This window comes from Scyliorhinus torazame, chromosome 13 (assembly GCF_047496885.1).
Source record: "Scyliorhinus torazame isolate Kashiwa2021f chromosome 13, sScyTor2.1, whole genome shotgun sequence".
Taxonomy (NCBI): domain Eukaryota; kingdom Metazoa; phylum Chordata; class Chondrichthyes; order Carcharhiniformes; family Scyliorhinidae; genus Scyliorhinus; species Scyliorhinus torazame.
Window position 1 is genome coordinate 19,269,904 of NC_092719.1, and position 13,370 is coordinate 19,283,273.

At 47.9% G+C, this 13,370-nt stretch overlaps 1 protein-coding gene across 1 annotated transcript in view; it reads left to right on the top strand.

Moving 5' to 3' along the window:
• The window catches only part of col7a1l (collagen type VII alpha 1-like), a 435,910-nt gene that overhangs the window by 12,520 nt on the left and 410,020 nt on the right, over positions 1 to 13,370 (top strand). Inside the window, exon 2 of the mRNA XM_072470919.1 lies at positions 5,328 to 5,471. Coding sequence (XP_072327020.1) covers positions 5,381 to 5,471 — 91 coding nt within the window. The 5' untranslated portion in view covers positions 5,328 to 5,380. The remainder of the gene's footprint in view (positions 1 to 5,327; positions 5,472 to 13,370) is intronic.

A 13,370-nucleotide genomic window follows, 5' to 3' on the forward strand; every position in this document is an offset into this window, starting at 1 on the left:
ACTTTGCTGGTTGTAAAGTCCTTTGGGATATCTGGTGGTCAAGAAAAGGGCTATGTGAATGTGAGTCTTTTGTGGAATGTTTATTGAGTGCATATTGACAGAATAGAACAGGGAAGAATGTCCAAGTGAAAACGAGAGTTAGGCTCCTTGAATCTGCTGTAGGATTTTAGAATCCTGCTCCCAAATTTGGCATTCACTAGGTAAAGCCTGCGCTGCAGATGTGTTCTGCTTTTCCAGGGCTATTCTTAAAGGGATTTCTGGAAGCCGCAGCCAAAAATTTGTCTTTATTTAATTTACCTTCATGCATACAGTCTCCCAACCAACTCCGAAATGTGGCGCCCAACGGGAAACAAGATGCGTTTCCCAATGGGTGTTTGAGCTCAATCCAGATCGCAGTCCAGCCACACTTAGAAATTTTTCTGGAGGGGGAAGAATTTTGCACTGGCACTGAGAGCGGCAGGGCCGAAACACACTGGCAAGCCCAGCTTTCTAAGCGACAGTCAAGGACCGTGCCCCCATTCCCCCCTCCCTCACCAACATCACTTTCTTCATGCTTCCTTTTTCTGAAGCTTTCCTTTGTGTTCACCAGCCATACGGCTTCTACATGTTACTATTGGTACTACTTCCAGGTCAAGTCATCTGGTCACATGGACCAATATTTCTTATTATTTGATAAAATTACAAGTGATCCCTTTACAATTGATGTGAATTCTTGAAAGTCCTTTTCAAACATTCTTAAATTTCAGATTCTGCAGATATTTTGAAGAAATTACAGATTTTCACTACTGTACTTCTTCACATTTAAAGGCTGGTACATACTGCGTTTTTAAACTCCGGGATCTGTGCAAATCAATCAAATTGTTTTCCCCCACATTATCCCTTCCTGCCTTAACCACATTATGGCCTCTATGTTCATTATTGTACCTAAGGTAAGGAAATATAGGAAGAAATCAATAGCATGTTACACAATATCATTATTAACCTGAGGAGAATTTCCCTGTACGCCCAGAAGCCCAGAAATGTTCATCCTATAGCTTGGTTCTGTATATACTAATACCATATGACTTTCAATTGCTGTTCTCTATTATTGGTGTAAAATGCATCAGCGTCACTTTGATGAGCTTGGATCCTGCAGCACAAAAGTCCAGGTAGCCAGAACAGGAAATCCAATTAATCCCTGCTTCATGTATTGGTTGGGGTATTGGGACAGTTCTAACAAGAATCAATCAATCTTACTTTTGAAATTTGCAATTTGTCCACAACATCTCCATCTTTGGAGAACTCCAGACTTCCGCTATATTTGGGCTGGCTATAACGCTCCCCTGCCAATGACTTTGAAGGTGGAGGGAGGGTCTCATTAACTTCAGTGGGTGACCAGCCCCTGCCCTCACTTCAAGTATACCAGTGACTGGAGTGGCAGCCCTTAAGTGGGCAATTAATTCCCACCTAAGGGTCTCAACCCTGGGATTTAACTGGCGCCGGAAGTTCCAAGCGCTCAGCCTAACAGGTGGTGGGCAGGCAAATCCTTCTTTAATTAGTCCCCAAGCCCATCAGAGGGCCTCGTTCAAGGTTTTACCCCTCCACGTTGCCCTCTTCCCTTGGTCCCTCAAACTCCATCCTGCCACCTCCCTTGCCTCCCTCACCCCAGCCTGCCAGCTTGACACCCTGGGCGAGCCCCCCCCCCCCCCAAACGCCGACCCATATTCAGTTCCTCATACTTCTGACCCAAAGCGCTGGAGAGTGGGGTGACTCTGAAACTGTGTCTCCTAATTCTATATTCCCCCATGAGGGGAAACATTCTCTGAACATCGACCCTGTCAAGGATCACTCAGCCTCTTTTATGTTTCAATAAGATCATCTCAGTTTCTTCAAAACTCCAGTTTGCTCATAAGAGAGGAGTCAGCCTAGGTAAGGAGATTAAAACTCTATACAGTACTCGAGGTGCAGTCTTATAAATGCCCTGGACAGCTAGAGCAGACCTTCCCTTTTCTACTACATCTCCTTTGCAATTAAATAGCCGTGGGGCAGCCGACGTTCCCCTCGATGGGCTCTCCCTGACCTTTCAGCTGGGGGCAGACTGGGGAATCCCGATGCTTCCTGCATCACTCCTGAACAGCCTAGCTTTAATTTTAAGGTTAATTCCCTTTGTTTTTACCTCTCCACCTGGGGAAAGCACCTCTTTCTATGTGTGCCAGCTGGTAGGACATTTGCCTGAGTCACCAGGTTCCAGGTTTAAGGCCCACTTCAGGACACAAGCTCAAAATTAGCCATTCCTGTCAGTGCCCCATTGATGGGGTTGCTGTTTTTTTGGATGAGATTGAAACCAAATCCCATTTGCCTGCTTGGGCGATATGTAAAAGATCCCACGGCCCTCTTTTGAAGAAGAGTAGGAAAGTTATGCCCTGGACCATGGCCAATAATTATCCCTGGTGCAACATGATATAAAATGGATTGCCTGGTTGTTGTTACATTGCTGTTTGTGGGGGATTGTTTACTACATTTATCATATGGTTGAGGGAGACGAGTTGGTCCTCGGTGTCCTGACATCTGATGACGGAGTGGTGTCAGATGCTAGATTCCGCCCACTGTGGGGCATTCCCTGTGGGGCACTGGGTCACTGTCAGCGGAGGTCATCAACCTGGGAGGATGCCGGGCAGGGAACTGGGTCAGCTCTCTGCGCCTCCTCTCAGGACAAGGAGGGTTGCTCTCAGCCGGCAGAGTGTGGAGCTTGAGTCAGGGTGTGAGCTGAAGAAGCAGGGATGGGCAGAAGACTGAACAAGTTGAAAGAGGGCAAGGTGAAGACAATGAAGGATGGTCAGCCTCTGTCCCTGGAGGAGCAGTTAACGAAGAAGAAAGCTGCAGAGGTGACAGCATTTAAGCTCAACTTCCTCTGAACAGTAGGACGAGGTCCTCCAACGATATCAGCAGGAGGTTGACGAGTGCCGTTGGGCACAGGAGGACAAGCAAAGGAAATAGAAACTCTTCCAGGAATTGAGGAGGAAAATGCTGGAGAAGCCTGAGAGAGAGAGAGAGAGAGAGCTGGGCAGCAGCATGAAGCAATGGTAGAAATCTGTGACTGGTGAGTCACAGCATTGAGGAGACAAGGCCAAAATAGGGTGGACTGAAGCCTCTGACAATGGCTGGAGCATCGGGAAATGGTAGTGGTGCAGGCACGAACCTGCTGTAGACCTAGGCAGACTACATGGACAGTACCATAAGACCATAAGACATAGGAGCAGAATTAGGCCACTCGGCCCATCGAGTCTGCTCCGCGATTCAATCAATCATGGCTGATATTTTTCTCACCCCCATTCTCCTGCCTTCTCCCCATATCCCCTGATCCCCTTATTAATCAAAATCAAACAAATCAGTACTCCTGCGTTCAAGGGGTCACGAGAAGAGGGCGATCCCCCTTGCGTCATGGAGTCAAGGTAATCTGGGCCACATCGTCATGGGAAATTAGCAATCAAAGCTCCACCAACTGAACTCCACTGCCCGGCTGATTAGCGATCAATCCTGGTGGATTAGAACATGAACATCCATTGGAAAGAGTCCATTCTTCGAAGTTAAGCTTTCCATTAATGTTTATAAAGATTTGATGTCAGTAAAATAAAGAACCCCTGTTTTACAGTGGGCGACCGTGGGCTTGAACCTCACATTACACTTAGATTACAACACCTCACAAGTACTTCATCGAACGTAAAGCAATTTGAGATGTCCAGTGGTTGTGAAAAGTTCTACATAAAAGCAAGTCTTTCTTTCAAAATCTTTAGTACCTGAAAAGGCTCAAATAGATCACTCCTTGACCTTCTGTACACACGAGAATACAAGCCTAGTCTATGCCACATGTGCTTATAATTTAACCATTTTAGCTCAGGTATCATTTTGGTAAATCCGTGCTGCACCAAGGCCATTCCACCCTTCCTGAGGTGTGTGCAGAATTGAATGCGATTCCATTCATGGGGCTGTAGGAATGTTACTGTTGTCCTACAGTAGCTCCTGGGCTAGAGAGTAAAACTAAATCACCCAGGTTTCCCACTAATGCCAACTGTGCACTGACTCCTGGCGGAACTGTTTTTTGGATAAGCACAGGGAGACTGGGATCGGTTTTCTGGAATAACTTGCTAAGGCCAGATTTTCCTTTCTCCGGCTGGGAATTTCAACTGCCTCATCTACCTTACTGTCATTCGAACCCATTTCCCTGGGACACTGGACGTGAAGGGCAGGTTCCCGGCTGGAATGCTGCCACCAAATGGAAGTTACCTCTGACAAGAGGACATTCCTGGTAATGACCCATAAGGACCAAAGTAGGTGGAGAGGGGGCATTTCAGGGTGCAGGAGAACCCGATAAAGAAGAGGGGTCAAGGAAAAAAAGGTCAGAGAGCGGCAGGAGAAACTTCCTGACGCAAGAAGTATAAGGTTAGGAAATTCACTTCTCGGGGAAGTGGCTGAGACAGAAACAACATCAACATTCAAAAATAGATTGGACAGGCTGATGAAGGAACAGAGATTGAAGGAATATGAGAAGAAGGTGGATAAATGTTGTTAAAATTGTTTGCTCGCAGATGTTGTAGCCTTCGCCTCGTTGATCGCCCAAAGGCGGATCCTGTTAGGGTGGAGATCAACCTCTCCACCCTGTTCCCTGGCAGGGTGGTGGTGGGGGGGACCTGCTGGAATTCTTGATGCTTGAGAAGGTCAAATTTGAACTGAGGGGAAGGATGGAGGGGTTCTACAATTCATGGGCGTTATTCATTCTGCACTTTCAAGAATTGGATCACATCGAACATTGGGGGGGTTGGGGGCTGGGAGGGCTGGGGGAGGGGGGCTGTGTGTGTTTATGGTGACTATGGGTGATTCCTGGTTCCTCTTTGTCATTTGTTTATGTTAACATGCGGGCTAATGATTGGGGGTTTGGTGGGAGGATGGGATCGTTGTTATTGATATGGGGATTGACATTACATTTGTTACTAATTATTGTTTATTGTTGGGTGTAAATTTGGGAGAAAATGTGAAAAAGGAGGACAATAGAAAAATATTTTAAAAAATATAAAAAATTATTTGCTCGCATGGAGGATAAATGCTGACCTAGACAGGTTGGACTGAATGGCCTGTTTCTGTGCTGTAACTTCTATGTATTTCTATGGATTTAGATGAAGGTTTTGTAGGCTAAGAGTGCAGTTACGTGTGGGGATAGTTAGAAATTTCTTGTGGACAACAGGGCTCGAAAGATACGTGACGGGTCCATGGTAGCTCTACCCTGTAAATCTATTTCTAATTTTGATGCATTTCCTGTTCCTGATCCTGTGCTTTTCCCCAATTACTTTTAGATAAGGATTCAGAAGAAGGAGCCGATACTCCACGACTGAATTAGAGCTTCAACATGAAGCAAGGTGTGAGAGGAGGACGGTATGTGGCGGCCGTCACTCTATTGGCGACACTTGTACACTGCAGAGTCCAAGTTCAGCCAGAAGGTATACTTTTTCTTAATAAAACCACAAGGCGACACTGTGTTGTCCTAATGCCACCAAACAGAAAATAAATAGAAGTGTCCCTTTTTTATAACAAATAAAGAGTTAGCCCATAAGACAAATGTCAGTTCTAAAATTGGCTCCAAAATCTGGTTGGTTTTATTCCGCATCCTGGATTTTGACCGCCAGTGTGTTTCTGGTGGGAAATCCAGCTGGTGAATTAATTTCCTGTCTGAAAAATTAGACAGAAATAGATTCAAAATTGATTAAATCAAATCTTGGACTTCAGATGGATTGTGCCGTGTCAGCTGTGGCTCAGTCGGTTACCTTCTCACCTCTAAGTCACAAGGTTTTGCGTTCAAGTCCCACTCCGAGGCCTGAGTGCAAAACTCAAGGCTGACATTCCCATTGCAGGACTGAGGCAATGCTGTACAGTCAGAGGTGCTGTCTTTCCGATTAGATGTTAAACCAAGGCCCCATCTGCCTACTTGGTGTCATGATATGCAGACACACACATAATGATATACAGACAAGCAGCTAATGGACACAGAGAACAGGACATGACCAATAAGCAGGCAGGACACTCAGGGGTGGGATCTGACTATAAAAGACACGAGGCACTCACACTCCGCCTCTTTCCACTGATGAACATCTAGAGAGTCAGTCAAGGATGTTGTAACAATCTCACACCACGTGGCTAAGAGCTAGTCTGGTTCAGCCAGACAGAGTAACCACACTTAAGTTAACAGAGAGTCGAACTCACAGAGAACTGTGCTAACTGTGCTATTAGTTCAATAAACCTGATTGAACTAACTTCAAGGTCTGGATTATCTTTCTGATCTAAGCTGCATCTAGTTGCAGCCAGTGTTAGACCAGTGCACCTAACACAACATGATACCAGGAGACTACTAATTTAAGGTGGCTTACCTCAGTCCATTCCGTGACGACCAGCAAATGTATCCCGGCGCCATGGAGAAGATTCAGGCTCCTCACCAGCTCAGGACCTCTGGCAATCTCAGTGCCAACTGGCGGATATTCAAGCAAAAGTTTCTGCTGTACATCGAAGCCTCAGATCTCGAGGGTGCGGCTGATGCAAGAAAGATCGCGCTTCTCCTCTCAACAGCGGGTGATCAAGCCATCGAACTCTTCAACTCATTTAACTTCACCGAAGGCCAGGACAAGACAAAGTTTCAGATCATCCTGGACAGGTTCGATAGTCACTGTGAAGTGGACACCAATGAAATCTTCGAGCGCTACATATTCAAACATATTCAAGGTAATATTCAAGGTAAAGATGAATCTTTCAATGCCTTCTTAACTAACCTCCGCCTGCTAGCGCTGTCCTGCAACTTTGGTGATATTGCTGACTCCATGATCAGAGACCAAATCATGTTTGGAGTTCACTCTGATTGTCTGAGAGAGCAGCTCTTAAAAATAAAGCATATGACCCTGCCAGTCGCAATTGAAACATGTACAGTGCATGAGCACGCAAAAAAATTGGTATTCCCAATACAAATCGGCTGAAAATGAGAAACTTGCCTCCCATGAGGCAGTGAGTGTGCAGGCCATCTCCCGGATGCAGCGCCTCAGCATTGAAGACAGCGGCCATCTCGTGCGCTTTTCCCGGAGCCCCACACATGCGCGATGCGAACGGGATAACGAAGCGGCCGACACCCACATTGCGCAGGTGCAGTCGTCTGCTGACCGCACTGCACATGTGCGGCAACGTCCACCGCGTCACGACGCCGATGTCATGACGTGCCCGAACTGTGGCACCGCCCACTTAAAGGGACACTGCCCTGCAAGAGGTAGACGATGTTTAAACTGCGGGAAGCCTGGACACTATCCAGCCTTGTGCAGGTCTGCACCACCAGTCAGAGGCCAGCGCTCCCAATTCCGACGACGGCACGTCCATATGCAACGACGATTACAGGATTCGGATCCTGGCAGTACAACGGATCCAGAGGCCTAGTGCCTGGAGTCCGCCTCCCGAGTGGGCATCATTACCACACGTGAACATGCCACACCTAACTCATCTCGCATTCAGTCCATCCTCGCTGTGGATTCGGAGGACGAATGCCGTGTGGTGATGCAGGTCAACCGCTGCTCTATCCAGTTCAAGCTGGACACAGGTGCTTCTGCCAACCTCCTCTCACAGGCAGACTTCAAACACATCAAAGAAGCCCGCCAACGTCCTTCCAGCAGCCTGCCAGCTCCTGGACTTATAACGGTAATGCCATCATGGCACTGGAGTCCTGCCATCTACTCATCTCCAACCAGTGTACCCATGCACGGCTAAGGTTTGAAATTGTCAAGCCGGACAGGGCATCCCTACTGGGCGCGCATTCCTGCAAAAAGCTAAACCTGGTGCAGCGGGTTTATTCAACGACATCCTCCAACGTGGATCTTCAAGCTGGCATTGACGACATTCTCGCTCAGTATCCAGATGTGTTTGACGGGATGGGCACTTTGCCATATCGGTACAAGATCCTACTACGACCTGATGCGTCCATGCACCATGCTGGGTCCCGGCTCCGCTGAAGGAGCGCCTGAAGGAACAGCTCAAGGAGCTGCAACAGCTGGGGATCATTTCCAGGGTAACCGAACCGACTGACTGGGTCAGCTCGATGGTGGTGGTTAAAAAACCCTCTGGAGACCTGTGCATAGGGGCTGGTTTAGCACAGGGCTAAATTGCTGGCTTTGAAAGCAGACCAAGACAGGCCAGCAGCACGGTTCAATTCCCGTACCAGCCTCCCCGAACAGGCGCCGGAATGTGGCGACTAGGGGCTTTTCACAGTAACTTCATTTGAAGCCTACTTGTGACAATAAGCATTTTTCATTTTTTCATCTGCATTGATCCCAAGGATCTCAACCAGAATATAATGCGTGCACACTACCCCATCCCGAAGCGGGAGGAATGCACCAGTGAGATGGCACATGCACGGTTTTTCACGAAGTTAGATGCGTCACATGGATTCTGGCAAATCCAGCTGGATGAGTCCAGCAGAAGGCTCTGCACCTTCTACACACAGTTTGGCAGGTACTGCTATAATCGTATGCCGTTCGGCATCGTCTCGGCATCGGAGATATTTCATCGCATCATGGAGCAGATGATTGTTGCTAGTTTTAGCCTTAGTTTAATTGCTCTTGTTCTATCACCTTTGCTCTCGAGTCGCCAGGTATCTTTCTGATACCGCCACGTGGTTCAAGTCCGAGTAATGATCAATAATCCAACACATCGCTTAGTAAGAGTTAAATCAACGCACATTTATTATATACAGTAATCAATACTTATACATTAATTCTACTTCTAAGCTACTTCCTACAACTAACAGGCCAATACTTAACTTTGGAAATGGCCCACCAAGTCTGGGAAACGAATGGCCTTTCTTATGGGTTCTGAGCCTGTGGGATTCAAAGCGGGTACAGGTCGACAGTCAGGAGTGCCTATCTCGTAGCGAGCATTGGTGTAAGACTTAGGGTTCTTGCAGCTGTTGTAGAAGGTCAGCAGAAGGGTCTCGAAGGGTGCGGGAGGATGGAGAGAGAGATCGATTTGACCTTGGACTCTATTCTTATAGTCCCCAGGGGCTTCACGCCTTTTGGGGCGGACCCTGTACCTGGTTCCAAGTGATTGGACTTCGTCCCAATCGCTTGGTTCGATACTCTCCAATGCTGGAGCGATTCCTTGATCGATGGGCGGTTTTGGGGTGGTCATTCACCTCTCATTGTGTAGGCTCCTGCTGGCGCCAAAAGGTCTGGGTTGGCTTTGTGTGTCTAATTTGTTGCACATTGTTCCCGGGGATTGCCACTTTATATTCAGATGGCTGGTGTGTTGTTATGTTGATGGCTGCAGGTATCGATTCTGTCTGGCCTCCCCAGAGGCGAATACACAGTTTTACCTGCAGCTGCCTGTTTGAGTCCTGTTGGCTGATTTTCCCGTCAGCCTCTTCCGTTCGCCATTTTAAATCGGGGTTTGGCCATTCTAATCGGGAGTTAGCCATTTTAACTGGCTACATGATGGAGGGCATTGAAGGGGTTCGTGTGTGCGTGGACGACATCATCATATGGTCCACGACCCCTGAGGAGCATGTTTCCCGTCTCCAGCAGGTATTCCGCCGTGTCCACGCCAATGGCCTGAAGCTGAACAGGGCCAAATGTTGCTTTAGCATGTCGACACTCAAGTTCCTAGGAGACCAGACCTCTCAGCAGGACATGTGCCCCGACACAGACAAGGTCAAGGCCATCGCAGCCATGAAGGTCCCGGAAGCCAAGAAGGCGGTATTGTGCTTCCTGGGCATGGTCAATTTTCTGGGCAAGTTCATCCCAAACATGGCCTCACACACCATGGCCCTACGAAACCTAGTGAAGAAGTCCACTGCCTTCGAGTGGAAGGCGGCCCATCAGGCAGAGTGGTTGGAGCTGAAAGCCAAGCTCACCACTGCGCCCGTATTGGCATTTTTCGACCCAGACAGGGAAACGAAAATCTCGACAGATGTGAGCCAGGATATCATCGGTGCGGTCCTGCTGCAAAGTGATGACGCTTCATCCTGGGCACCGGTTGCCTACGCATCAAGGGCAATGATGCCCACCGAACAAAAGTATTCACAAATCGAGAAGGAATGCCTGGGCCTTCTCACTGGCATTCTCAACTTTCACGACTATGTCTACGGCCTGCCGACATTCACTGTCGCGACGGATCACAGGCCCCTAGTCCACATTATCCCCAAGGGCCTGAATGACATGACGCCTCGGTTGCAGCGCATCCTCCTCAAACTCAGAATGTACGACTTTGACCTGGTCTACACGCCTGGCAAGGAGCTCATCATTGCCGATACACTGTCCCACTCCATCACCATGCCTAGTGAACCACTGAACGTCATCCGGCAAATTGAGTCACAGGTTGAGTCACAGGTGCAGCTGCATGCTAGCACCCTCCCGGCATCTGATGAGAAGGTGATTCATATCCGTGAGGAGAAGCCAAAGACCCCCTCTTGCAGCGAGTTATGCAACACCTAGCCAATGGCTGGCAAAAAGAGCCGTGCCCTCAATTTTTCAATGTAAAGGACGACCTGACGGTGGTTGATGGTATCCTCCTCAAACTGGACCGGATTGTAATTCCACACAGTCTCCAGAGCTTGGTGCTCCGTCAAATCCATGAGGGCCACCTGGGTGTGGAAAAGTGCAGACGCAGAGCCAGGCAGGCTGGCTACTGGCCCGAGATCAGCAAGGACATCGCGAACATGGTCCTTAACTGTGCGACCTGTCAACACTTCCAGGCAGCGCAGAGTAAGGAGACACTTCAGCAGCATGAAATCGAAACCTCTCCGTGGTCCAAGGTTGGCATCGATCTCTTTCATGCAAATGGTCGTGATTACGTGTTAATCATTGATTACTTTTCCAATTACCCTGAAGTCGTGAAGCTCTCAGACCTCACATCTCGGACCATCATGAAGGCCTGTAAGGAGACGTTCTCCAGGCATGGTATCCCACTCACTGTCATGAGTGACAATCGCCCGTGCTTCAGCAGCCATGAATGGTCTATGTTTGCCCAGTCGTATCAGTTCAAACACGTCACTTCCAGCCCACACTATCCACAGTCAAACGGAAAGGTTGAGAAAGGGGAGCACATAGTGAAGCAGCTCATCTGCAAGTCCGCAGATTCTGCGTCTGACATTCACCTTGCGCTTCTTGCGTACAGGGCGACCCCACTGTCCACTGGCATGTCGCCGGCTCAACTCCTGATGAACAGGGACCTGCGAATGACACTTCCAGCCATACACGTGCCCAACCTGGATCACCTCCCGGTGCTGCAGAAGGTGCAGCAACTCCGAGACCGGCAAAAACAGGACTATGTTGCTCATGCCACCGATTTGTCCGTGCTATCCCCGTCAGACACTGTTTGGGTGAAGATCCCTGATGGAGGCTGGTCAGCTCCAGCTGTTGTCGTTCAACAGGCTGCCCCCCGCTCGTATGTTGTGCGTCTGGCTGATGGTTCTGTTGTGCGACGAAACAGACGGGCACTGCGCAAAGTTGCCTGCCCGCAACCACATTCTTCTCCGTTTCCTTCTGTTGTTTTGCCACCTCCTGATACCTCGACTCACGAGGCCACCAGTCAGGCTTCAATCCCGCCCATTAAGGCGCTGTCGTCCCCACCACCGCCTCTCCGGCGGTCAACCAGGATCAGGCGCAAGCCACAGAGACTGGACTTATGAACATTTGTTCTGTTTGCTATGCTCTGTGTTCTCGCATTAGACAGCTGTTTTCACATGTACATATGTTCACATTCACTGCATGTATATATGTTAATATTGGCCTATTCTTGTAAATACGTTCACATATGTCATCCAAACATTAAAAAAAAGGGAGATGTCATGATATGCAGACACACACATAATGATATACAGACAAGCAGTTAATGGGCACAGAGAACAGGACATGACCAATAAGCAGGCAGGACACTCAGGGGTGGAATCTGACTATAAAAGACACGAGGCACTCACACTCTGCCTCTTTCCACTGATGAACATCTAGAGAGTCAGTCAAGGGTGTTGTTACAATCTCACACCTCCACCACGTAGCTAAGAGCTAGTCTAGTTCATTCAGACAGAGTAACCACACTTAAGTTAGCAGAGAGTCGAACTCAGAGAAAACTGTGCTATTAGTTCAATAAACCTGATTGAACTAACTTCAAGGTCTGGATTATCTTTCTGATCTAAGCTGCATCCAGCTGCAGCCAGTGTTAGATCAGTGTACCTAACATAACATGGTTGATGGAAAAGACTCCATGGTGCAATTTTGGAGAAGAGCAGGGGAGTTCCCCCTGGCATCCAGCCCAATGGTTATCCCTCAATCTGCATCACAGAAACAGATTATCCAATCATAAGATAAATAACCTTTATTGTCACAAGTAGGCTCTCATTAACACGGCAACGAAGCTACTGTGGAAAGCCCCTAGTCTCCACATTCCGGCGCCTGTTCGGGTACACAGAGGGAGAATTCAGAATTCTCAGCTGGTACAGGAATTGAACGCGCACTGCTGGCCTTGTTCTGCATCACAAAGCAGCTGTCTAGCCCACTGAGCTAAACCAGCCCTGTTTGTCACATTACTGTTTGTGGGAGTTTGCTGTGCACAATTTGGTTGCTATGTTTTCTCCATGACAACAGTGTTTCCACTTCAAAGGTAGTTAATTGGCTGTGAAGCGCTTTGAGATCTCCGGTTGATGTGAAACGTGCTACATGAATGCAAATCTTTCCTTTTTTATTGGCCGGCAGACAAGGTAATCGGAGTCAAGGAATTCCACTCTCTAGACCACTCCTGGAAAGGAATGAGCTAGACTGTAGAGAGCAGAATGAGTCTTCAATTGTAGCTTGTTTGGCATTTGCGAAGCTGCCATTCAGCCCATCAAGACGATGCCAGTGTTTTTCTCCAAGTGAGCCACCCAGTCTATTTCCAATCTCCTGCTTGCTCCCCATTGCCATTGAGTCAACGCCGTGAGGAGGAGGATGTGCATGTGGACTGAATCAATCTTTGTTACTTCACCCTGACTGATTGCATTATGCCAATGGTTGTTGAGTTGATCAGTTCCTCTGGGCAGATGAAATTAACAGCAGCAAACTCAGAACATCTGGAAGATAACAGAGGGGCTACTGGACACATGGTAGTGATTACAAGGCAGTAAAAGAATGAAGTCTGAACAGTTTATAACAGCCACTGTAAATAATTCCCAGAGCATCCATTATTTCTATGTTATATGGAAAGGTCACGAGGACAATTTTATTCTTCTTTCAGACAAGGGGTTTGATTCCAGACATCAAACAATGTACTGAGTTGTGATGCGGTAGTGATTGATTCAATAACAATTTTGATGACATTGCAACAATTTTACCACCAATTAAGGTGAT